General features: G+C 35.4%; 2 protein-coding genes across 2 annotated transcripts in view; both read right to left on the bottom strand.

The window, feature by feature from the left end:
- The window catches only part of LOC103517906 (voltage-dependent calcium channel type D subunit alpha-1), a 54599-nt gene extending 40272 nt beyond the window's left edge, over window positions 1-14327 (bottom strand). Inside the window, exon 1 of the mRNA XM_026829588.1 lies at window positions 14259-14327. The gene's annotated coding sequence lies outside the window, so the exon portion shown is untranslated. The remainder of the gene's footprint in view (window positions 1-14258) is intronic.
- LOC113470802 (muscle calcium channel subunit alpha-1-like) lies at window positions 252-27198 on the bottom strand. Its single transcript, XM_026829519.1, has 12 exons — window positions 27003-27198; window positions 14259-14350; window positions 13234-13329; window positions 7212-7351; window positions 6226-6323; window positions 5931-6083; window positions 4286-4438; window positions 3618-3820; window positions 1650-1920; window positions 1194-1439; window positions 564-667; window positions 252-407 (listed from the first exon to the last, which is right to left on the bottom strand). Exons 1-12 carry the CDS (start codon window positions 27196-27198, stop codon window positions 252-254), a joined length of 1908 nt encoding a protein of 635 aa, XP_026685320.1.
- Between the last annotated feature and the right edge of the window lie 302 nt (window positions 27199-27500).

Genomic DNA, 27500 nt, shown 5'->3' with positions numbered 1-27500 from the left:
TTGAAGCCTTTTGATTTTATCACTTAACAGCATCAGAATGCTATGTAGAAAATCCGTCAAAAAGTTCTGAAAAGGTTAGACTACTGAAGAACGCACTGAAACGATTTTTCCAACAATTAAATTCTTTGATTAATGAAAATACGCACATTAGAGCTTCAATTTCTTTCAGAAACTTGGTAACTTTATTTATTTCTTCAGAACTTGGTAACTGTATTCATTTCTTTAGTACTTGGTAACTTTATTTCAGAAACTTACTTGGTAACTTTGAACACACGCAGGAGTCGAACACAACGCAGCACAGACACCCCCAGGGGCGGCATAATATTGGTCCTCGTCAGGATCATCTCACCGATGCTTCCAATGACTACAAAACAGTCGAACCGGTTGAACAAGGACACAAAATAACCCTGGAATCCGAGACTGTACATTTTCAGGGTCATTTCCATTGTGAACAACGCCACGAAAAAGATGTTGGTCACCTCTGAAATGAAAATAAATGTTGTTGTTGTTGTTGTTGTTGTTGTTGTTGTTGTTGTTTTTGCTGTAGTTGTTGTTGTTGTTACGAACCGGTTGAACAAGGACACAAAATAACCCTGGAATCCGAGACTGTACATTTTCAGGGTCATTTCCATTGTGAACAACGCCACGAAGAAGATGTTGGTCACCTCTGAAATGAAAATAAATGTTGTTGTTGTTTTTGTTGTTGCTGCTGTAGTTGTTGTTGTTGTTGTTGCTGCTGCTGTAGTTGTTGTTGTTGTTGTTGTTGTTGTTGTTGTTGTTGTTGTTGTTGTTGTTGTTGTTGTTGTTGTTGTTGTTGTTGTCAAGGAACTTGAACACTAGGCCATTCTCCCAATGAAAATAAATGGGCTTTTATTCAAGGGTGGCCTAAACCTACTTCGCACTCTTTTGGGTGAAATGGCTTTTCTAATGTGGAATGTCATTTGGAATCCGTTGAAAAAAAGAGCTTAAATCGAATACTCGACTCCCTACGGACCTCCCATTACTTAGCCTTTCGATGAGGTGCTTATTTTCAAGATCAAGTGTTTCCCTCTAAACTGTTAATAGATGCGTCTATTACAATAGAACTCGTAGATTTGTAGAAGCTTAACCCATCCTTTAGGGCCGTTTGCCCTTACAAGCCTCTGAGTGGGCTTTTTGTACAATAAAACTTTTTGGGAAAGAATTAGGCTCACCTTGAAAGGAGTCGAGCCACTTAGGTTGCTGATAGTGTTCCGTGGCCAGGACTCCTGTATTGAGGAAAACCAGGATGATAATGAGCCAATAGAATCCTTGGGATTTCACCGCTTTCCTGCAAGCTCTTCTCATGCGGCGATTATTCCTGTCGAAGTCCTTATTCTTCTTCCGCCACCAGGATTCTTGGTTTTCTCCTTCGTCGCCTTCCAGACGGTCGGCTGATTCTGTTTCACTTGAGGATTTATCTGAGAAAAGAGGAAAAGAGTGGTTGTAGAGAAAAAAAGTGTTAGAATAGGTATCCCTTGTTTACAATGGTTCCTTGTAATTTTTATCTAATCTCATGTGGAACGTTAGAAATAGGATGAATAGGTAATTATGTAATTAATTAATCGACAGGACTTAAAGGGTTAGAAAAAAGTACCCTTGACTAGAATCGGCCATTTCCTTTCACTTACTTTTCTGGTCATGGTGATTAGCCCTCTCTTCACCTTCCGGTTCAATATCCTCAGCCTGCGTAATCCAATCCAGATATCCTCTCAAATCTTCTTCGATCTGTTGCTTTTCTCTCAGCTTGTGGAAATCACCTCTGGCCTTGGCCTTCTCTCTTTCTTTGGAAAACTCTCCGCTCAACACACCAAGAATTAAATTCATAACGAAAAAAGCACCAAGAATGACCATCGAGACAAAGTACGTCCACTGCCACGTTCTGCCCAAGGCATCTTCGATCTGAAACCCAAAATGAAAACAGGATTAGAGATTAATAATAATAGTGCTTGATGATACAGCTCAAATGGGACTAAACATTTCCTAATAACCCAGCAGTAGGCTACTAGGTACCATTGTGGTCAAATTCTCAAAACAATATTGAGGGTAAAATTTCATAAATCGGCTGGAATTGAACCCACGCCCTCCTGATTACCAGGAGAGCGTTTTGACCACTACACCATCGATGAAGGAAGTGATTTCTGTCCTCCATCACACTTCTGGGGATCCCCATTTGTGTCTAACATTTAAAACCTACCACATTAGAGACTGATTTCAATAAAACAAATTCATATTCTTCCCCTACGACACGGAAGTTTACATGATACTTGTACTTAATGCATACGATGGTCATTTCAAAAGATCATAACGGTCCCGTTTTTATTTTCTATTTAATGCTGCGTTAGAAAGAAGTCAGGAAGCCCTTGGGGTTTGAGCATGAGCTTTTATATTACATCCCTTTCTCTATCTTTTTGCATTTCATATAAAAGACAATATAAAAGAAAACCTTTATGAGTTAATTCTGAAGACAATGAAGTTTACATGATACTTGTACTTAATGCATACGATGGTCATTTCAAAAGATCATAACGGTCCCGTTTTTATTTTCTATTTAATGCTGCATTAGAAAGAAGTCCGGAAGCCCTTGGGGTTTGAGCATGAGCTTTTATATTACATCCCTTTCTCTATCTTTTTGCATTTCATATAAAAGACAGTAGTACGTATAAAAGAAAACCTTTATGAGTAAATTCTGGAGACAATACAGTTGATGGTAGCAGGAAGCAACAGTTTCGTGTGGACTGGATAGAAGAGAATAAAATTGTGTAATGATGATGAAATTAATGAAACTAAATGACTTTCAACTCGTGTTGTGCGGTTTAATAATTAAGTATATTTTCCATGCTCGGTGTGCTGCGCCCTAATAAAGGACCTCGGACAATGCAAGCCATACATAAACAAAACAATAACCATTTTGAGGTTGTACAACAATGTTACAAACCCTCGCACACAGTACAGCAAATTCATTATCCTCATTTCTTTGCAAATATTTTTCATCATGTGAAAAGTAGAAATTTTCAAAATAATAATAATAATAATAAAGAGTACGTTTTTCAAAGAACACAATATTACAAAAAAAATATAATCATTAGTCAAATTACATTTCTAGACTAGGAGAAGTGAAAATTTCATTTTCGTGTATGAGTAAATTCGCGCTGGATAATTTCATTTCCACTTTAATTAAACATGAGAGGTGCATGAAGTAAAACTGTATGAATGAACTTGTTAGCTTTGTATAGTTTGCTTGATACATTTCGAGTCGCATCCCATTACCAGGTGTAAGAATAAAGAGCTTTTCTTCTTAGTTGGTTTTCTTAAAATGCTCGTAAATGTCGAAACAGGGGCGAAACCTCTAAATTCTACCGAAGTTACGCTTTGTACACAATTATGACTAGATAACTTGGTTGAAATAGGACCGCTCTAATATAATAGACATAAATAAGATTACTATCAAAATAATAAAAATACTTACATTGTACAAAACATCTGTCCATCCCTCCAAGCTTTGTACACAATTATGACTAGATAACTTGGTTGAAATAGGACCGCTCTAATATAATAGACATAAATAAGATTACTATCAAAATAATACAAATACTTACATTGTACAAAACATCTGTCCATCCCTCCAAAGTGATACATTGAAATACAGTCAACATGGCCAGTCCAAAATTATCAAAATTGGTAATCCCGTTATTTGGTCCCTCCCAGTAGCCACTGCAATAATAGTTTATCCCAATCTCATGGCAATCGAAAGCACCTTCTTCCGGAGCGCCACAAGGTCGTGGTTCATCCATTATTTTACCTGGAATCAAGGAATACCGTTCTTATTTGTGGTAACACGCAAAGTAATAATTGTGACTTGTACTCATGGCAATCGAAAGCACCTTCTTCCGGAGCGCCACAAGGTCGTGGTTCATCCATTATTTTACCTGGAATCAAGGAATACCGTTCTAATTTGTGGTAACACGCAGAATAATAATTGTGACTTGTGGGATAACACAAATATTTGCTTTCAGAAACTCAAAATTCACGAATTTTCGCTTAACATGTGGGTAGACATTGACTTTCTATTCATTTCAATCAATTTCTGTTTTTACAAAATCATTGTGGGTTTTACAAAGCTAGAATTGCTTTCAGAAACTCAAAATTCACGAATTTTCGCTTAACATGTGGGTAGACATTGACTTTCTATTCATTTCAATCAATTTCTGTTTTGACAAAATCATTGTGGGTTTTACAAAGCTAGCAATACTGGATTGAGTCTTACCTGTAACATTATGGAAACAAGATCTATGCAATTTCCCAGAAAATAGTTCCAGTCCAATAATTGCATAGATAATAATAACAAATAATACTAATAAAGCTATATGTAACAAAGGAACCATGGCACGGAGAATTGAGTTCAACACAACTTGCAAACCTGAAAACATGGAGAACAAATTTCACGAGTGAAAACGGGGACATGATGATAAAATATCGTATCGGGACCAACACATTGTCGAAATTAATAAAAAAAATCTAAAATACAAAAAATGGACGAAATGGAAAAATTTTCACTTTTTTCCAACATTGCCACAAAATAAAATACGCGTTTAGATGACAAGAAATATGAAACAGATTTTGCCACTTTTGACGATATAAGGACGCCTTTCGATTTTTCTAGATCTCATCAACTAGTGGAATGCTAGGAAAAAGGACATCAATTTAGTCTCATCCGGGACCTTTTTTTCGGCCTAACTTCTCAGGTACTCGAGCAGGGATTGGAATATATTCGCCATAGTGGTTTGAATAAACCCTCCCTCTCTTTCCTTTTTTTTCCCATTTCTTAACGCTCTATTGCTCCCTATTCCAGACTGTTTTCCTTCCCTCTTCCCTTTCAATCCCTCATTCGTACCCTAACATATCCCCGTACCCCCTAACAACCCAGATTGACTGGTCGGTTTGGAAAGGAATAGATTAGAAGTGTTGTTTGTTTGTTGTTTGGTGGTTTTTCCCCGAATAATAATGAAGCTTTGTGCTTATGGGTTAATATGTACGAGTAGGTAGGTACCTACCTATACTTCGATATTGAAAAAGTTATTGGGTATTGGTAATATTGGGTTTGTTCAATGCTGAACGGGTATGGAAAGCAGAGTTGGAAAATAAAACTTGTTTTAGCTGCATTACATACGAAAAATCTGATTCATGACGTGACATAAGTTGGAAAATGAATAAAAAAAAGTAAAATAATAATAAATACGCAATCTTGCAACACTGTAGAATGGTTAGATCAAAGTTATTGGGTATTGGTAATATTGGGTTTGTTCAATGCTGAACGGGTATGGAAAGCAGAGTTGGAAAATAAAACTTGTTTTAGCTGTATTACATACGAAAAATCTGATTCATGACGTTACATAGTTAGAAAATGAATACAAAAAAGGTAAAATAATAATAATAAATACGCATGATCTTGTAACACTGTAGAATGGTTAGATAGACTTTTTTGCCAGACGTCTTTTGGGGTCAACTTTAATTTTCCTTTCAGATAAACTCATAAAAGAGCCTCATAAAATACAATACTCGTATACCTATTATACAAGCTATAAATTTTTCCTTCGTTACATCATACTTGTGCAGTCCCTTATCGTGCGATTTTATTGTTCCATGCATTAAATATTCCCTTTTAAACGCCCCTCATTCCCTTTTAAAGCTCCATTTTCGCTTTAAGAAAAACTAAGTTAGCGTTGACCTTGATTCGGTTACAAAATCAAAGAGACTGTTACAACCGTTACTTCTACCGTTTTTCCAAGATAGCCGTAAATTTTCGCTTAACATGTGGGTAGACATTGACTTTCTATTCATTTCAATCAATTTCTGTTTTGACAAAATCATTGTGGGTTTTACAAAGCTAGCAATACTGGATTGAGTCTTACCTGTAACATTATGGAAACAAGATCTATGCAATTTCCCAGAAAATAGTTCCAGTCCAATAATTGCATAGATAATAATAACAAATAATACTAATAAAGCTATATGTAACAAAGGAACCATGGCACGGAGAATTGAGTTCAACACAACTTGCAAACCTGAAAACATGGAGAACAAATTTCACGAGTGAAAACGGGGACATGATGATAAAATATCGTATCGGGACCAACACATTGTCGAAATTAATAAAAATAAATGGTAAAGCCATTAGGAAATATGAACACAAACACACATAGGTACTCCACCATTTAAAAAGCGTGAATGTGACACGGAAAGCTCTGAGAGCTTTCACATCGAACCCATCCTTTAGAAGACTTGATAGTGTTGTACTTATCATTCTGAAACAAAGGAAAAAAGAGCCATAAGACTTCACATTTTTCCAAGTGGTGAAAGTGAAAACAATCTGAGGTACATTCGAATCTTCGTACCAGTACCTTCAGTCAAAGGTCAAAAAATAGTGATTTGATGGCTCTTGTAAACCAGCAAAATAATGACTGTATGTTTCCAGGGCATTGATTAAAGTTATTTTCAAACCTTAAGTTACTTTCATTAGTGGTACAAGTTGTTGTAACCATCAATAGTGCAATCTACTTTAATCAGCGAATTCTGAGGTACAAATTACTTCATTGGTTGCGAAATTCACTTCAGTGGCTCTCACATCCAATATACATCACCTTCCCAAAGTTTCTCCTTGGGAAAATAAAAACTCAGCTAAAAAGTTTCTAATAAAATTAATCACCCTCTCAGGCGAGACAAAGGAACTCCGTATATTTGAAGGGTTTCCATTACAAAAGCCAAAGAATATGCCGGCAGCCCTTTTAGTACTATAGGTAACGAAACAGCGTTTTAAAAGTCAATTTTAAACGTTTCTAGGAAGGTTCATGGTTTCTAGGAAGCAATAGATACTCGTAAACTTTCATGGCACTCTGGCTCTCTCTTTCAAGGCAAATTTGTACCTCTCCCTTTTGTGGGCTCTCTCACTTTCTCAAAATAAACAAACACAAATAACACACCTTCTGCATTCGACTCTAAATTGAAAGGGGGGGGGGTGATGGTTTCTCTAGTGCTTTGTTAAAGAGAAAAGATACAAAATGGGTTTCGAAAGGATTAGAAAGCCTTGTCTAAAACAGTTAGACATTATTAATGTTCAACTCGAAACAGTATTGTGTGAAGGAAAAGTTGCTAAACTTATGTCTACGAAATAGAAACTGAAGTCCATTACTTACCCTATGACAACTATGGTAAAATCTAGTAAATTCCATCCGTTCCTTAAATAAGCACCAGGATGAGCCACGAACCCATAGGCAAGAATTTTCATCACACATTCTACGGTAAATATCACTAAAAAGATATATTCTATATTTTCCTGGAATCATAGAAAAGGAACCCATAGGCAAGAATTTTCATCACACATTCTACGGTAAATATCACTAAAAAGATATATTCTATATTTTCCTGGAATCATAGAAAACAAATTTCGAAAAGAAAATCATATATCAGACATATCTGGGAGGGCATAAATCTAATATGACGAGTAAAAAAAGTAAATAGAAAAAAATGGAAATCTCAGAGTTTGAAAAATGACTTTTTTCCAGTCGAACAGGCATAAATCTAATATGACGAGTAAAAAAAGTAAATAGAAAAAAATGGAAATCTCAGAGTTTGAAAAATGACTTTTTTCCAGTCGAACTGGCAAAGGAGCATACGTTACGTAGCATGAACTAATCATGGAATAATGAATAGGAGCATTGAGAATACAAACTGACAGAATTCAATTTGTATTTTTACACAATAAGCAAGGAGCAAAGCTATCTCCATACAACTGGATGGGGATTGTGTCATGTCCCAGATAATTTGCATACCACACATTTCAACACCTTTTCACAAGGAGGAGGATTAGCAGGTGGATGAGGTGAGAGGGGGGGGAATGGGAGAGATTGGGACTTTATTGAGATATTTTCAATTACCCTTTTTACTTTCAATTATCTACCCTTGTACTTGTATTTATAGATAGGTATACAACTAGATTATACCTACATGATAAAAATAATGGGCAGATCATTCACACCAGATTTATTTTTGTCTAACTCGACTTATTAGAAACAAATTTTCAAAAGAAGAACCTAGTGTACAGTATGTTTATCGTGCAAATAGGTATTCCAGGATTTCCAGGTATAAGGTACCTAATGTACCTACATCTGGCACCATATTGTTTACTTCAAGCTCTGCTCCCATACATTGCCTAATAAAACTCTCTCATTCCCTCCCTACTCTTCCTTCTGAAAACACCAACTTTACATCGCTTTCAGTTAAGATTTTCTCGAACAAAGCATAACTTAGTTAACACGAAGTTATTTTGAAAAGGAACTTTCTATTAAGCTTTTTTTCATTATAAAAAATTTAAAAAGGGGTTTGAGTTAATAACCTTTTGCTTCCCAAAGGTAAGTCGGGTAAAGTAATTTATGATCTAGACATCTTTGACTTCACTTCATTGGAAAAACAAAAGAAGATACTCCGACCTACTCTTTCTCTGCTCTTCCTTCTGAAAACACCAACTTTACATCGCTTTCAGTTAAGATTTTCTCGAACAAAGCATAACTTAGTTAACACGAAGTTATTTTCAAAAGGAACTTTCTATTAAGCTTTTTTTTATTATAAAAAATTTAAAAAGGGGTTTGAGTTAATAACCTTTTGCTTCCCAAAGGTAGTCGGGTAAAGTAATTTATGATCTAGACATCTTTGACTTCACTTCATTGGAAAAACAAAAGAAGATACTCCTACCTACTCTTTCTCTGTATATATGAAAGATAAATAATTTATAAAATTTACTTGGGTGCATTTTACTCGTGGTAAGTACATCATAAGTTAGAATCTGACTTGCAAAATTTCCCTTTGGATTTAGGATTAGGTGCAACCATAATACTTACAAGTAGGTATTAGGTACCTACGAGTAATGTTTCTTGTATAAGCTGATAATGGTGCAAGAACTTAACTTACGCTTTACCAGGAATAGGTTCCGTTTCGAAAGTAAGGTGAATTTTCTCTGGAATTTTAATATTGGATTTAAAAAGGGGAGGAACCTAAAGAAAATCCCACATCCTGAATCAGAGTCCCGCATTTCTAGGTCGGATCCTCATTTATCTATCTAGATTTTTTCCCCTAGACTTGTCCCTGTCTTGTCTTGCGACTATTCCGCAGAATTCCTATTTACCTACAAGACATGCAAAGTGTGTTTGAGGTGTACAGGTATGGGGGAAGAAGAAGGGAACAGATATTGTGAGGTATGAGGTAGCTTTGGTGGAGGCAGGAAGAGGTTAAAAATGTTTGAACTTTTTTTTTTTTTCGTTTTTTATTACATTGGAGAGATGAGCTACAGGGTGCCTACAGGTTTATATACAGGGTTGGCTTCATATTGCGTGGGACATTAGTGAGACAAACAGTGCTAAAAAAATTTATACAAACAAGTCAACTCAAAAGTTAAGGACTTGAGCTCTAGCTCCTGTTTTGTACATTATACGCAGAGCACCCTACGTACCAAAAATTTATACAAACAAGTCAACTCAAAAGTTAAGGACTTGAGCTCTAGCTCCTGTTTTGTACATTATACGCAGAGCACCCTACGTATGTATAATGTGTGCTGCTTCAACTTACCGGATTAGAAAGGATAAGAAGGATTTGAAGAGATTAAAAATTTATTCAAAATTGTGTCGGCAAACGGAGCACGTACAAGTGTGGAAAATTTCAGAATTTCCAACGAATCCACAATCTTGTTCCCTTTTTTGTTGTCAAATATGTTGTCAGATTCATTCATATGAGGGTAGGTATTGTACATTATAAGGTAGTGTTTTTACCCTCTTGGATTTAAATTTCTGGTTCATATTTTCTCTCAAATCAGTGAAAAACAAAATGTAATTATGTAAATGGAAATAATCAGAAACATAAACTCAGATAAAGGTAATTTTATTCACGAGATCACAAGGAGTAGACGCAGTGGACGTTTGAGCGCAATGCTTGATAATTTTATTTGAATGAGGTGCATAGTTTATTGCATTATTTGCATTGGATTTTCCTATTTATGATAAGAAAGTTGTCACAGGTAATGAACATTACTAATGACTAATGACCTACTAATTGAAGGAAATTGACTAATCAGTCTATAATAAATAATCAAGCTGTTTGTTTCCAACTTGATGTCATTACTTGTGCAACCTATACGAGGTTTATTAAAAAGGTACAGTGGAAGAACGAGCTATTTTAGGACTGGTCAAACAGATTCTGCTACTTTTGACGATATAAGGACGCCTTTCGATTTTTCTAGATCTCATCAACTAGTGGAATGCTAGGAAAAAGGACACCAATTTAGTCTCATCCGGGACCTTTTTTTCGTCCTAACTTCTCAGGTACTCGAGCAGGGATTGGAATATATTCGCCATAGTGGTTTGAATAAACCCTCCCTCTCTTTCCTCTTTTTTCCCATTTCTTAACGCTCTATTGCTCCCTATTCCAGACTGTTTTCCTTCCCGTTCTCTCCCCTCTTCCCTTTCAATCCCTCATTCGTACCCTAACATATCCCCGTACTCCCTAACAACCCAGATTGACTGGTCGGTTTGGAAAGGAATAGATTAGAAGTGCAATTTGTTTGTTTGTTGTTTGGTGGTTTTTCCCCGAATAATAATGAAGCTATGTGCTTATGGGTTAATATGTACGAGTAGGTAGGGTACCCTAACATATCCCCGTACTCCCTAACAACCCAGATTGACTGGTCGGTTTGGAAAGGAATAGATTAGAAGTGCAATTTGTTTGTTGTTTGGTGGTTTTTCCCCGAATAATAATGAAGCTATGTGCTTATGGGTTAATATGTAAGAGGAGGTATATTGAAAAAGTTATTGGGTATTGGTAATATTGGGTTTGTTCAATGCTGAACGGGTATGGAAAGCAGAGTTGGAAAATAAAACTTGTTTTAGCTGTATTACATACGAAAAATCTGATTCATGACGTTACATAGTTAGAAAATGAATACAAAAAAGGTAAAATAATAATAATAAATACGCATGATCTTGTAACACTGTAGAATGGTTAGATAGACTTTTTTGCCAGACGTCTTTTGGGGTCAACTTTAATTTTCCTTTCAGATAAACTCATAAAAGAGCCTCATAAAATACAATACTCGTATACCTATTATACAAGCTATAAATTTTTCCTTCGTTACATCATACTTGTGCAGTCCCTTATCGTGCGATTTTATTGTTCCATGCATTAAATATTCCCTTTTAAACGCCCCTCATTCCCTTTTAAAGCTCCATTTTCGCTTTAAGAAAAACTAAGTTAGCGTTGACCTTGATTCGGTTACAAAATCAGTTTTTCCAAGATAGCCGTTATAACAGATAGCCGTGTTTTGTTCACATTGGACGTTTTCCCTTGATTAACATCCCTTAACACACCTTAACTTTTGGCCTTAAGCCAGATAATAGATTGTCTGTTCCCTTAAAAAATAAAGTCAAGTGACTCCCATTCCATTTTCCAATCAGACTTTGTAAAAAAAAAAAAAATAAAAAATAAATGAGAACATTGATTAGCATAATAATAAATCACAAGTACGATGAAAGAAATTGAAAAATCCCTTTAGCTTCAACACTTGAGGGAAAAAAGACTCAGAGCCAAGTTTGTGGTCTTGTTTTTGTCTCGGCTGAGGTCACAGTCCCTGAAGTTTTCTCTTACAAAATAATAATAATAATAATAATAATAATAATAATAATAATAATAATAATAATAATAATAATAATAAATAACTCTGTCACCCCTCTGGACATGGGATTCAAAATCTCTTACAGAACCATAAAAATAAAAGTAAAATAAGGGGACGTAAAAAAAAAACACCTTGGCTTCTGCTTTTGAATGCAGGTGGGTGCTAGAGTACTTCCATTATAAAGTACCTACAGTGTTAAAATTAAAGGAATAGGATTATAGGTACCCTTTGTGTTTCGCAAAACGTTGCAGGAATTTTTATAAGGAAAAAAAATCTAGAACAATTCTTTGTTTTGTGCTTAAAAAAAGCTTTTCCTTCGATTTATTGTGTTTTACAAGTTTAAAATCAAAATTTATGGTCCAATATTTTTTTCGTACATCAGAGTTTATTATTCGACAAAAGCATTATTTGAAAAGAAAATCTTTGCGATACTAAAGAAAAGTTCATCTTTTTTCAGCTATGTAACGTATACCAAGTGAAAGGGGGAAAAATAGTAGGTAAATAAGAAATGGAAAAAATGGCTCATCCCTAAAGCTCCTTGCTTAAATTTTACTATAGGATAGAAATTTAAATTTTATATAGTTATCTACCTACGTGTATTTCTTTATATTGCTTTTCAAGATAATATAAATTCATGTAAAAAACTGAAGACAGAAGGAAAACTGTAAACACCGTTGCATCGGTAGGTACGCTTGTATATTATGTATAAAAAATAATAATACTAATAAAAACTTTTTAACCCTTTGCGTGAAAATGGTTCAGTAAACAAAACCGTTCTGCATAAATTAGAAACTTGAAAGGAAAAAGGTAAAAAGAGAGTAAATTTACAAAACCGTTATAAATTCACTCAAAAGATGCTCAGGAAATGTTGCAAAAGAGAGCAAAAGAGGAGGAGTAATAAATTGAATATAAAAACTCCGAAAAAGGATTGTATACAACTTCTTATTCTGCCAAGCTCGAAACAGAGTTTTGAAGTGAAAACCTAGGTAAAGGATTAATTAAGAAAAGAAAAAAATCGACAGACAAAAAGGGTATAAAATTAAATTGAAGAGTACAATCCCACGCCGTTGCTTTTTAACCATTAGGAAGGAATTTAGGAAGTGCATCCATAAAAGGGAGTAAAATGTACTGCCTTTTATTAAACTGTACCTTAGGTGGGTATAGGACCGTATAGGTACCTTTAAAAGAGAAATGATCCGAAATCAAAAATCATTTAAACATGAACCTGTAGATCCACTTTTCTATGGAAGTTTGGTGGAATCATTAAACATTTAGCGTTTAAAATAAAATATTGGTATTAAGGTCGAAAATACAATACTCGTATACCTATTATACAAGCTATAAATTTTTCCTTCGTTACATCATACTTGTGCAGTCCCTTATCGTGCGATTTTTTTGTTCCATGCATTAAATATTTCCTTTTAAACGCCCCTTATTCCCTTTTAAAAGCTCCATTTTCTCTTTAAGAAAAACTAAGTTAGCGTTGACCTTGATTCGGTTACAAAATCAGTTTTTCCAAGATAGCCGTTAGGATTCTTGGTTTTCTCCTTCGTCGCCTTCCAGACGGTCGGCTGATTCTGTTTCACTTGAGGATTTATCTGAGAAAAGAGGAAAAGAAAGGTTGTAGAGAAAAAAGTGTTAGAATAGGTATCCCTTGTTTACAATGGTTCCTTATAATTTTTATCTAATCTCGTGTGGAACGCTAGAAATAGGTACTTAGGATGAATAGGTAATTATGTAATTAATTAATCGACAGGACTTAAAGGGTTAGTAAAAAGTACCCTTGACTAGAATTCTTCCTCTTCCTCCTCCTCATTTTCCATGATACTCCTGGGAGGACTTTCTTCCTGGCCTTTCTGTTCTTGCTGAAAACCAAAATGGGTAAAAAAAAGTTAGATTTAGGCAAAAAAAAGGTACAATGGGGAACAAGTTTGACCGATACATAGGTTCTTTGATATTTTGAGTACCAGTTTTCCCCCCAATTTCCAGAAATATGTAGAGGGCAGTTATTAAAACCATGTCAATTTGACTACTTCTCCTTCTTCTTCGCCTTTTCCCATGTTCAGATGGGGTCGGCGTTTGTCGTCGGCCTCTCAATCAGCTTTAGTGATCGCTTTGAGGCCAACTGGTTTTGGCTAAACAAATTTTCCGAGTGGGATACCCTTCGCACTCAACCTTCGCTATTGATATAGCGTGAGGGAATTTAGACTAGTCTACTCCCTGTTTATAGTCCCCTAGCTAAATATAATAGTTATCAATATCAGGCTAACCTTCTTCTTCGCCTTTTCCCATGTTCAGATGGGGTCGGCGTTTGTCGTCGGCCTCTCAATCAGCTTTAGAGTGATCGCTTTGAGGCCAGCTGGTTTTGGCTAAACAAATGTTCCGAGTGGGATGCCCTTCGCACTCAACCTTCGCTATTGATATAGCGTGAGGAAATTTGGACTAGTCTACTCCCTGTTTATAGTCCCCTAGCTAAATATAATAGTTATCAATATCAGGCTAATTTACGATTTTATCAAAATCATACCTCGTTTTCATCATCTTTCTCAATGACTGTCAGAGACTCAGCATCGGCTAAATTGTCCACAGCGATAGCCAAGAACACATTTAGTAGAATATCTGAATTTGTTAGAAATTAAGGAAACCATGTTGTGAATAAAATAGGTACCTACGAGTATTTGGTATTAAATAATAGTGTTGTAATAATGTAACTACAAAAAAGAAGATTTTTTGGGGGGGGGGATTGATATCTACCCCCTATTGTATATACATCAGGCTTCAATGTCCATAACTGACCTCCTGGAATACAATTGGGTACTTATCTATTCTCTATTCGCAAATAAAACTACAATTTAGAACCTTCTTTATACTGCACTGCCATCATAGCATTGAAAAGTCCCTTTATTCACAAGATCTCAAGAAAGCACTTGATTAGTTCACATTTTTTATGTACAATAAGATGTCTTTTTTTTAAGTTCTCAATTTGTAACCCAAGAACAAATGATAAAGTAAATGCATACTCGCCCGCTTTCCTCCTTGCTTTCTCTTTTTCCCTCCGTCCCCCTCTTCCGCTTTATCTCCTTCTTTCTCTTTCAGCTTTCTACTATTCACAAAGAGATTTTTTTTCTTTTTTTTTAATAATATTGAACAGGAATTCTAGAGAAAGATGTAAAACTTCCAATGTTCCCTTGAAGAAATTCTTTTCCAAAGCCCTAAAAGAGATCCTTTGTAGGTATTCTTCTTGTCTTTTCTTCACGTCTTCAATCAATCAGCTTCTCGATTTTTTCTTAGTTTTCTTGTGTTGTTACTGATGGCAGGTATTTGGAGAAGAAAATTTCCTTGTTTCTCTCGAGAGACAAGTTTATTCACTGGAAAGCTCGAGGCTGTTCGATATTTATTGCATCAAGGTGGAGGAGGAAAAAGAAAACAGAAAGGTGTGTTTATCCAAGACAAAAAGGAAGAAAATTTATCACGCCAATATTTCAAGCCTTAGGACATTTTCCCAAAAAATAAATGACGAAATTTAATGGTGGTTACAAATACTGTGTCTTTCCCCTGTCAATCAATCTGCTAAATCATTTTATTTTTTTTATGTTTTAATTTTTTCCAGGAAGCATCAATAGAATTCAAGAAATGACAGACACTGCCATTAAATAGGAAATTCCAATCTGTTGGACAGTACCTACTCAAAGTACTCCCGTAGATTTCAACCGATTATTCTTTAAGGAAGGTACTTACCTATCTATCCCTCATTATTATGTTTTAATTTTTTCCAGGAAGCATCAATAGAATTCAAGAAATGACAGACACTGCCATTAAATAGGAAATTCCAATCTGTTGGACTGTACCTACTCAAAGTACTCCCGTAGATTTCAACCGATTATTCTTTAAGGAAGGTACTTACCTATCTATCCCTCATTTCTACCTCAAATAGGTAGGTGGTAGGTACATGCAGGTGTAAATTTATTTCTGTGGGCAACCAGAGGGTACATTTGCCTCATTCCTCATTGAATTTGAGGTTCGACCGTTCGAAGTTAAAACGTGCACAGTTCTTAGGGACGAGAATTATTCAAACAAGAAGGTACTGGTGGAAGGGGAAAAAAACAGGTTGATAGGGAGAAAGGAGATAATGTAAAAAAAAAATCCCACGATATTTATTGTGTTTTACAAGTTTAAAATCAAAATTTATGGTCCAATATTTTTTTCGTACATCAGAGTTTATTATTCGACAAAAGCATTAGGTATTTGAAAAGAAAATCTTGCGATACTAAAGAAAAGTTCATCTTTTTTCAGCTATGTAACGTATACCAAGTGAAAGGGGGAAAAATAGTAGGTATGAATTCGATTCCTTTCTATGTGTCCCCAAAGCCCCAAGCTTTGATAGAAGACATTGTTTGAAGGGATGAGGATAACATTTGTGCCATAAACCCATTGATGTATTGTTTATTGAGTTTCCATCATACTTGCACAGTATCATTTCCAGAGCTGTGCTCGTAAAGTTTTTAGCATTTATAGAACCCCTACGTGATGAATGTAACAATGCTAGAGACAATTTAGAACTGCGAGAGAGGAAAATTGGAAAAGAGAGCAAAAGAGGAGGAGTAATAAATTGAATATAAAAACTCCGAAAAAGGATTGTATACAACTTCTTATTCTGCCAAGCTCTAAACAGAGTTTTGAAGTGAAAACCTAGGTAAAGGATTAATTAGGAAAAGAAAAAAATCGACAGACAAAAAGGGTAGGTATAAAATTAAATTGAAGAGTACAATCCCACGCGGTTACTTTTCAACCATTAGGAAGGAATTTAGGAAGTGCATCCATAAGAGGGAGTAAAATGTACTGCCTTTTATTAAACTGTACCTTAGGTGGGTATAGGACCGTATAGGTAGGTACCTTTAGCGTTTAAAATAAAATATTGGTATTAAGGTCAAAAAGTACTTACTAAATATGCATTTGTAGAATTTGAGTCACTGTTTGGATAAGGAGTATACACAGCCAATGCTACACAATTTGCAAATATGGTCAACAATATAAGGTATTCAAAAGGTCTGAAAATCGTTCAAGTTAAGGAAGAAAATACGAATAGCGTTCCTGTCAAGTTGTGGCTTATAATTTCCTTTCATTTAACCACAGTTCATACCTTTCTACTCCATTTTCCAATTTCCCATCTGTCCATCTTCAGAAGAGTCCATATTTTTCCCTTCCAGGTTCCTTCATCCTCTCAATAAGAAGAAATTCTAATCCTTAATTACGTTTCAAATTTCAATCTTACAATTTTCTACGTACCATTCTAATCAATTCAAGTGATGTCTCTTTGGCGACGGAATTATTTTCTAGGTAAACATGTAAGTTATACTTGGTATAAATATAAATAACCCTAGTTAAAAGAGTCATTGGGTACTGAAGATATATTGCTATATTACCTCCATCTATCCTCCCACTAACGATTCCGAGACTTAGTACATTGAACTGCTCTCATAATTCATCCGAATGATTTAGAACTACTTCGTCTGGAAAATGTTCACAATATTTATCTACTGACCTTTTAAGAGCAAAACGTTTTTCACTAATACTATTCCGTTTCACAAAATATTTTACACTAACATTATGGCGTTTCCTAGTAAGAAAAAAGAAAGCTGTTGAAAGGGTTATTTCCAGACGGAGCAGAGAAAAATGTCTATAATTTATCTTACTAATGAAAGTTCTGTGTGCCAGGCTCCATGAAATTTTTACCTTCCTCTAACTAAAGCTTTTATGTGGGTTGAAAAAGTTTTCCTTGTGTTTTACAACCTACTCAAAGTTAGGTATCTTAGTAAGAAAAAAGAAAGCTGTTGAAAGGGTTATTTCCAGACGGAGCAGAGAAAAATGTCTATAATTTATCTTACTAATGAAAGTTCTATGTGCCAGGCTCCATGAAATTTTTACCTTCCTCTAACTAAAGCTTTTATGTGGGTTGAAAAAGTTTTCCTAGTGTTTTACAACCTACTCAAAGTTAGGTATCGCTTTACAAGTGATTGTGACTTTGTGTTGAGTACGAAAGTTTTGTTTTCAATAATTGATTCTTTTAAATCCAATTTACGCTTTTTTTAGTGAATTTCACCATTAATCATTAGAACGCAAGCCGCAAGCTGTAGATATGTAGTTATGCCTATGTTATTAGTGATTGTGACTTTGTGTTGAGTACGAAAGTTTTGTTTTCAATAATTGATTCTTTTAAATCCAATTTACGCTTTTTTTAGTGAATTTTACCATTAATCATTAGAACGCAAGCTGTAGATATGTAGTTATGCCTATGTTATGGGACGCGTCTAATACAATCTATTGCGTTGAGTAATGTGAAATCTATTCACAATATTTCAATGTGCCAGAAGCGTGAAAATTCATTTCTCCATGACGAATATTTAAGTAGGATAATATTTATAAGAATAATAATGCTCAAATGCATCCGAACTATGGAATTCGGAATTCAGCGTGAAAAATAGTTGAAATTTGAAATTTATATCTATACGGTACGTCACAGCGAGCGCCAGCAATACGTTTCTACAAAAGAATAACTTTTATTTCGGATTTTAAAAATATACAACGTAGATTTCTCGCAATTTCCGCTAAATTCAGAAGGCACATGAATTATTCATTTCACTGAGAATTTAACGTTGATTTTGAATGATGAATAAAAAGTGGGGTAATACCTATTTGTATAGGAAAAATTGAAGTCAATATTTGCCTTTCGATGAAACATTTCGCCATGGCAAAAATGATAATTCTGAATTTCCCCAAGCAAATAACTAAAGACCGTATTATTATTGTTTGTTGAAATTTTCATTATGCTTGTGTTCACAGTTGTGATTGAGTCATGCTCCCTATTTTAATGATGACATTTTATTTTCATTCAGTTCAGTGATGACTTGATGAGTGTGGTACAGATTCATAATAAGATAATCCTCATTCAGGGATGGTTTCTTCTTATCAATCTTGTTCCTCAAATCTCTCAATCCTTTTTAAAAATGTCTAGTCAAAAGGACTGTAAAATTGTGCTGTAAAATATCATTTAATTTCTTTTATTATCAGAAATCTCAGGAAAGAAAAAAAAAGAAATCATGCTGGGATAAGCATATTTTTTTACTATAGGAAATGCAAAGAGCTTTCCATTCAAGTTAATGGACGAAGGTGGATGGAGAAGGGGAGAGAACGAGAGATAAAAAGAGAGGAGATGATTTCCTGGGGAAAAGGGGGAGAAAAGATAAGAAGCCTTGAAAAGTAATCTAGAAGTACCTAGAGTCCTAGAGATAGCATGGAAGCAACAATATTTCTGGAGGGAATTTTCAGTGGAGTACCAGTCTAACCGACATAAATTTCCTGAGCAGATTCAAACAGGACAGGTATGATTCTAGTTTCGGGATTTCAAGAAAAACACATAGATATCTCTAAAAAATGGTTGACCCTTGAAAAGTAAAATTTTTCGGATAGCAGATACCTTCCATCAAGCTTTCCAAGAAGCATTGAACACATGAAAGTTCTCTTGAAATGTGAAAAAAGTTTGAATATCCTTTTTAATTGCAAACATTTTCTCATCATAGGTACCTATTTTATCTTGTTCTTCTTTCTTATTCAAGTTTGATCTAAAATTCTTTATTTACCTAGTCCCTAAACATCAACACGGACTTGGTTTGGGGAAAAAAATAGTCCTGCATTTTAAAGCTTTGTCCACACATAGTTCACGCCGTCGATCGACGAGGTGAAACGTACCATTCTAATCAATTCAAGTGATGTCTCTTTGGCGACGGAATTATTTTCTAGGTAAACATGTAAGTTATACTTGGTGGAACATTAATATTGATGATGACAATAGAAATCCCTGGAACTGAAAATAATGGTGACATTGGATAGAAGGAAAATATAATCTACGGGAAATAAATACGGGAAATTTAGTCCTACGAGGAAACCCTGGATTCGTCCAGACAATGGGTTTCGCGAATTTCGCATATAAAAGAGCATAGGTATATGACTTATAACTTATAATCTTACCTATAAAATGAAGTTATACCTAATCTATCATAAATTAACACGTACCTACTTCATGTGTTCTACTTTTTCGAATAAGTTCAAGGTAGAAACTTTTCTGAGATTTTCATTATTTTCATCTAACGGTAGTTAAGCAAAATATTCTGTATTTAAAAAAAAAAGTAAAATTATCATTCCGCAAAAAAGAGGTGTTCTTTAGAACTTATAGAACTTATTTTGCTAGAAATAAACCATTTTGTTTTCCACATTATACCCATGCTGAGGGCAACCTCTAAAGAGCTATTTAAGCTGAGGGCAATTGAACAAAGTCAGATTCACACCTTGACTTACTTTTTCATCGGACCAAAAAACCTTTGACAAGAAGATAGCAACCTATGATTGGGTGAATTCTAACTTCACACACAAAAGCAGTCTACAATTATGTAAAAGTGGGACACTCATGATGGGTGAGTTCCAACAACAATCTACGTGACCACATTTAAAAGTGGTCTAACAACCACATTTAAAAGTGGTCTAACAACCACATTTAAAAGTGGTCTAACAACCACATTTAAAAGTGGTCTAACAACCACAGTTCAAAGTGGTCTAACAACCACAGTTCAAAGTGGTCTAACAACCACAGTTCAAAGTGGTCTAGCAACCACATTTAAAAGTGGTCTAAAATTTCTCATATAACCCTTTGTACGGGTTTGGAGACTGTTTAAGAACAGCCTCTGAGCATGGTCAGAGGTTAACGATCACTTGAACATTGAGATTGTAGTTGGAAATTTAATGATGTTTGAAGGTAGGTCCGAAATTTTGGCCATTTTCACGCTATATTTCCCGATTTTGAAAATTTGGACCGATTGCAATACTTTCATTACTAGTATAGCTCCGCTATACTGTAGTAATAGAAAGTAATAAATGGTAAAGCCATTAGGAAATATGAACACAAACACACATAGGTACTCCACCATTTAAAAAGCGTGAATGAATATTTATTTTATTTTTATTCCCCTCCTTTACCCCCCTGTATTTAGTTTTGGGCTTTTGAGTACTTGCTTTTATTTAAAGTCCAATCATACTGGTGGGCAAACATTTGACCATTAATGTACAAAATAATTATAAATATTCTAAATGAGACTAAATGTCCAATAAATAATAATAAAGTAATGATAATTAAAATCTCCAATAGAAATGAAATGTTCATCCTACTAATATTAATAATATGTAGGTATACATGTTCGACATCTCGGCACATATGAGTATTCCGTACCAACATTACTTTGCTTTCAACATGTGCTTCGTAAGCCATAATTTGCTTACATCTTTACTGCGGTATTTAGTTTTGGGCTTTTGAGTACTTGCTTTTATTTAAAGTCCAATCATACTGGTGGGCAAACATTTGACCATTAATGTACAAAATGATTATAAATATTCTAAATGTCCAATAAATAATAATGATAATTAAAATCTCCAATAGAAATGAAATTCGACATGTTCGACATCTAGACACATATCAGTATTCGGTACAAACATTACTTTGCTTTCAACATGTGCTTCGTAAGCCATAATTTGCTTACATCTTTACTGCAAAACTTTTCCTGCGTGACTTAAGTCCTAAGCTCTCATCTTATGTTTGAAGTTTTATCATATTTATTGATTACAAACATAATGGCTACTCTCTTTTCCCCACGTCGCGTTTTCGTCTCCCCCTATGCTGACACTGTATGGGACGAAGGAAAAAAGTTGCCGAGTATACTTGGCGGCAGACAACTGCTCTCGTGATACTTGAAACTAATTCTATGAATTTACACAACCAAAGAGTTGAGAACTTCCGGGTTTCAAGTTAGCTTGAAAACTTCAAGTTGAGTTGTCGGAGTTATTTGCACTTGAATAATTCTAATAAAGTGAACTTTTTCTGAAACTACAAACAGAGAAACCAGACATTTTTACTTAGTCGTCTATAGATGTCGAACTTAACATTATTACCTCTTTCACACATTTTTATTATTATTATTATTATTTATTTTTTTGTTATTTTATTTACAAATTTTATGTCAAATTCGATTATAGCTAGAGGAGCAATTGCGTTCTTGTGTTCCCAAATATCAAATTCAAAAGTGGGGTTACAAATTTTATGTCAAATTCGATTATAGCTAGAGGAGCAATTGCGTTCTTGTGTTCCCAAATATCAAATTCAAAAGTGGGGAAAAAACTAGCAATTTGACTCTTTGTTGTTTTAATGATGCCCTTCTTTCACTTTACATCAGCAAAGATAAAATACCAGAAGGCGTATCTTATAGTAATGAATAATACTTACTGAGGGCGAATTCACATTTGAAAAATATTTAGGTTTTCAGGATATACACCTAGATGCCCTTCTTTCACTTTACATCAGCAAAGATAAAATACCAGAAGGCGTATCTTATAGTAATGAATAATACTTACTGAGGGCGAATTTACATTTGAAAAATATTTAGGTCTTCAGGATATACACCTTGATCGTTGGGTTTTTAGCTCAATTTACCCTTTGGCAATGGTCACGTAACGGTTAATACTTTCTGCGCTTTTAATTAAATAAAATTCTTCACTCCCCACAGCTATGCCTTGCTTTCGTTGCCTAATTCCGTCCTTTCTCAAATTGTCTTCTCTTAAATCCCTTCCCCCCATATAACATAAATAAGAAGGATGCAATGGTCAAGTAACGGTTAATACTTTCTGCGCTTTTAATTAAATAAAATTCTTCACTCCCCACAGCTATGCCTTGCTTTCGTTGCCTGATTCCGTCCTTTCTCAAATTGTCTTCTCTTAAATCCCTTCCCCCCACATAACATAAATAAGAAGGATAAAAGTTGAAGACAGAGTTCAGAAAGGATGTGGAGCTGGAAAGGAAGAGGCAGGTTTATTAGATTTCTTAGGAAAAGAAATAAAAATGCTTCGGGTGAATATTAAAGCACCTAATTGAAGGAGACACAAGGGACGTTGCTTTATAACCGAGATATGATGGAAGAGAGGAAAGTAAAAAGATAGAGGACAATGTAAGAAGAAATGAAAATTAAATACCGAGTAACATACCTCAAAGACTGACAATAAAAAGAAAAGTATCTATGTGTATGGAAGAAGAGATGTCTCCCTCGAAAGATGAACACAGTGGAAATAAAATAAATAATAACCTTCATAGCGAGCTTCTAGCAATATTCCAACATTTTATCGCTGAAGTATACCCAGCGATACTCCCACTATGTCATTGCTATTAAATTATGATTATTTACGCAACATAATAAAGGAAAAAGAAATAAAAACAGAATAAAATGAAATGATAGACATCAGGGCAAAGTTATATCGCTCTCGTGAGGGCTGTGGCATTTCTGCATAACCCCCCTTTAATAGTTTTATACCCAGCGATACTCCCACTATGTCATTGCTATTAAATTATGATTATTTACGCAACATAATAAAGGAAAAAGAAATAAAAACAGAACATAATTAAAATGAAATGATAGACATCAGGGCAAAGTTATATCGCTCTCGTGAGGGCTGTGGCATTTCTGCATAACCCCCTTTAATAGTTATAATTTAATTAATTATGCTAATTTGTAGGTCATAACAGAGACCATCATTTGTCTAAAACTAGCGAAGTAATCACTGTATACCAACTGTGACATTAAAAATGTGTGTTTCGACGCTTTTGGTGGGTGTTTCTAATTTCTCAGTCATGTCATTGTGTTTCACCGCTAATGTCGGACTTTGTGGGTCTGTGTCGTGCATGCCCATCCGTAGTAACTGTATCCCTCATCAGATGTTAGGTAGTTAGTTATAGGTACTAAAAAGTAAAAAAAAGTACTAAAAACCTAAAAAGTAAGTAATAGGTAGTAGGTATACGAGTATTGAATAAAAATAAATAGTACCTAGGTAAGGATTTTTCCCCTTTTGCGGAATGTTAATATCAAATGGTCTACATACATTGTTTACTTTCCCGGAAGTGGCTGAGGCCGCCAGCATTGGCGGAAGAGTAGGTATAGGTTATTGGGGAAACATTGTAAACGTCATTGGAAGGAAGCAGCCAGGAGACAAGGAAATAGGACAGGATAGGGAGGTAACCTATTCATCACGGGGTGAAAATAAAATAATGTAAAAACTAATCTCGTCCCTACCTTCCACTTCTCAAGGTCTGAAAATGGGGATGCATTTTTGTTTGTTTCGTTCTGGGGGAATTTTATTATTATTATTGTTGTTGTTGTTTTTTTTATAAACCTACATTTTTCTACCTACAAATTACCAGTTAGAGTATCCAATAACTAAATGTAAGAGAGAGCTACTGAGACTACATCATTTGTCTAAAACTAGCGAAGTAATCACTGTATACCAACTGTGACATTAAAAATGTGTGTTTCGACGCTTTTGGTGGGTGTTTCCTATTTCTCAGTCATGTGTTTCACCGCTAATGTCGGACTTTGTGGGTCTGTGTCATGTATGCCCATCTCGTAGTAACTGTGTCCCTCATCCCTCATCAGATGTTAGGCAGTTAGTTATAGGTACTAAAAAGTAAAAAGTTTTGTAAAAAAAAGTACTAAAAAGTAAGTAGTAGGTAGTAGGTATACGAGTATTGAATAAAAATAACTAGCACCTAGGTAAGGATTGTTCCCCTTTTGCGGAATATTAATATCAAATGGTCTACATACGTTGTTTACTTTCCCGGAAGTGGCTGAGGCCGCCAGCATTGGCGGAAGAGTAGGTATAGGTTATTGGGGAAATATTGTAAACGTCATTGGAAGGAAGCAGCCAGGAGACAAGGAAATAGGACAGGATAGGGAGGTACCCTATTCATCACGGGGTGAAAATAAAATAATGTAAAAACTAATCTCGTCTCTACCTTCCACTTCTCAAGGTCTGAAAATGGGGAAGCATTTTTGTTTGTTTCGTTCTGGGGGGAATTTTATTATTATTGTTGTTGTTGTTGTTGTTGTTGTTGTTGTTTTTTTTTTATATACCTACATTTCTACCTACAAATTACCAGTTAGAGTATCCAATAACTAAATGTAAGAGAGAGAGCTACTGAGACTGAGCTAAACCAAAATACAATAACACCAAAAAGTTCATCTAGTTATGTCACAAATACTGTCAATTTCGCCAGTCTCAGCACTTGAACACTCAGAAGATATTTCACTATCCCTTCAGATTTCGAATCCCTTTAGTCAAAATTTAATGACACGGAAGTGGAAAATCTAGTCTTCTCAGGAGCATTTCGGTGAAAAATGAACGTCGACTGACACTAATCAAAAAAGCGAAAGGGAAATACAGACAGCTAAAGACATGCAAAGTGTGTTTGAGGTGTACAGGTATGGGGGAAGAAGAAGGGAACAGATATTGTGAGGTATGAGGTAGCTTTGGTGGAGGTAGGAAGAGGTAAAAAATGTTTGAACTTTTTTTTTTCGTTTTTTATTACATTGGAGAGATGAGCTACAGGGTGCCTACAGGTTTATATACAGGGCTGGCTTCATATTGCGTGGGACGTTAGTGAGACAAACAGTGCTGGAAGGGCCAAGGAAGGTAAAGTTAATGAACATTACTAATGACTAATGACCTACTAATTGAAGGAAATTGACTAATCAGTCTATAATAAATAATCAAGCTGTTTGTTTCCACCTTGATGTCATTACTTGTGCAACCTATACGAGGTTTATTAAAAAGGTACAGTGGAAAAACGGGCTATTTTAGGACTGGTCAAACAGATTTATAGGAAATGCAAAGAGCTTTCCATTCAAGTTAATGGACGAAGGTGGATGGAGAAGGGGAGAGAACGAGAGATAAAAAGAGAGGAGATAGAGATTTCCTGGGGAAAAGGGGGAGAGGGAGGGAGAAAAGATAAGGAGCCTTGAAAAGTAATCTAGAAGTACCTAGAGTCCTAGAGATAGCATGGAAGCAACAATATTTCTGGAGGGAATTTTCAGAGGAGTACCAGTCTAACCGACATAAATTTCCTGAGCAGATTCAAACAGGACAGGTATGAAATGGTTGACCCTTGAAAAGTAAAATTTTTCGGATAGCAGGTACCTTCCATCAAGCTTTCCAAGAAGCATTGAACACATGAAAGTTCTCTTGAAATTGGAAAAAAGTTTAAATGTTCGTTAATTTCGTTCCACTAAGAAAAACATTGTTCTCCTGTGTTCGAAACCAACCATAACTTTTCTGTTCCACTGTGACTGTGAGTCGGTACACAAAACATCCTATCTCACCCCATAAACTATTCACACATACTGATACCAAAGGTACAAAGTGAAAAGTTTTCATGTTTGAATATTCGTTAATTTCGTTCCACTAAGAAAAACATTGTTCTCCTGTGTTCGAAACCAACCATAACTTTTCTGTTCCACTGTGAGTCGGTACACAAAACATCCTATCTTACCCCATAAACTATTCACACATACTGATACCAAAGGTACAAAGTGAAAAGTTTTCAAAAAGTGTGAAGCATGGTACCAAAGTCCCTATGGACACACACATACACATTCTGAACAAGAACTTTCTTTTGAGCGAAAATTTCGTCGGGCAGAATGCATTATGTTGTATTCACACGGGGAACTTTTTGGCCCATACCGAGACCAAGTTTTCAAAAAGTGTGAAGCATGGTACCAAAGTCCCTATGGACACACACATACACATTCTGAACAAGAACTTTCTTTTGAGCGAAAATTTCGTCGGGCAGAATGCATTATGTTGTATTCACACGGGGAACTTTTTGGCCCATACCGAGACCATAATATATAAAATCCGGAACCTCTACAAGTCTACAGTGTTGCATATTACAGTAAAAATAGTAAATACTCCTACGTGTTCTCAGAAATGGATAGTATTCTACAAAATATTATAACTCCTCTCCCACTTTCCTCCTTTTTAATTGCAAACATTTTCTCATCATAGGTACCTATTTTATCTTGTTCTTCTTTCTTATTCAAGTTTGATCTAAAATTCTTTACATTAGGTTTGTCCACACATAGTTCACGCCGTCGATCGACCCCACTTTCCTCCTTGCTTTCTCTTTTTCCCTCCGTCCCCCTCTTCCGCTTTATCTCCTTCTTTCTCTTTCAGCTTTCTACTATTCACGAAGAGATTTTTTTTCTTTTTTTTTTTTAATAATATTGAACAGGAATTCTAGAGAAAGATGTGTCGATCGACGAGGTGAATCTATGTTGTCGAGGCAGTGTACCGTTTGAGTCGACGGTCGATGGACGGGGTCAACTATATGTGGACACTCCTTAAGATTTGCTAGATAAAGGATACTTCCACTCCACCACATCGATACACATTTTCCGCAGCGGATTTTTCAGCGTCAGACAGAACAGCGCTCTCTGTGGCCTATCCGGTGGAGGTTTGCCGGCCCTTCTGATGGGCCTCTTTGGAGGTGGCTGTGGTTTGATCACCCCCAGCTGGTCGGCAGTGGCTGTGTTGTTGGTCACACTCATATTGGCGCCGGAAAGTGCTGATTGCCAAGCGGTGGACAACGGTCTTATCTCTGTCAGCTCATTGTAAGAAAGTTTGATTAGATCTGCAACAGAGGAAAAGTTCAACATCGGATTATTATTATTATTATCATTTTTGTTTATTTTTCTAACATAATGTTGTCTACTATTATTCTTTTACTAGATTCAAGATGAGCTACTCAGGCTACTCTTATTAAGCCAAGATTTATCTCACGCTGAAACATTCGACTCCATGCAAGTAGAATACTTCCACTGCAATTAACATGAAATGTATCTATTATCCG

Source organism: Diaphorina citri, unplaced genomic scaffold, assembly GCF_000475195.1.
Source record: "Diaphorina citri unplaced genomic scaffold, Diaci psyllid genome assembly version 1.1 scaffold57, whole genome shotgun sequence".
NCBI classification, from domain to species: domain Eukaryota; kingdom Metazoa; phylum Arthropoda; class Insecta; order Hemiptera; family Psyllidae; genus Diaphorina; species Diaphorina citri.
The sequence above is the reverse complement of the archived record's forward strand: the minus strand, read 5'-3'. Positions and strand labels throughout refer to the sequence as shown.

What these genes read in the sequence shown, in the direction of transcription:
- LOC113470802 (XM_026829519.1), bottom strand. Translation starts at nt 27,198, where the DNA reads ATGAGTGTGACCAACAACACAGCCACTGCCGACCAGCTGGGGGTGATC. An exon ending in TAATCACCATGACCAGAAAA is followed by an intron (nt 1,440 to 1,649) that starts GTAAGTGAAAGG and finishes CTCTTTTCTCAG; the next exon opens with ATAAATCCTCAAGTGAAACA. An exon ending in TGTCCTTGTTCAACCGGTTC is followed by an intron (nt 408 to 563) that starts GTAACAACAACA and finishes CTCGGATTCCAG; the next exon opens with GGTTATTTTGTGTCCTTGTT.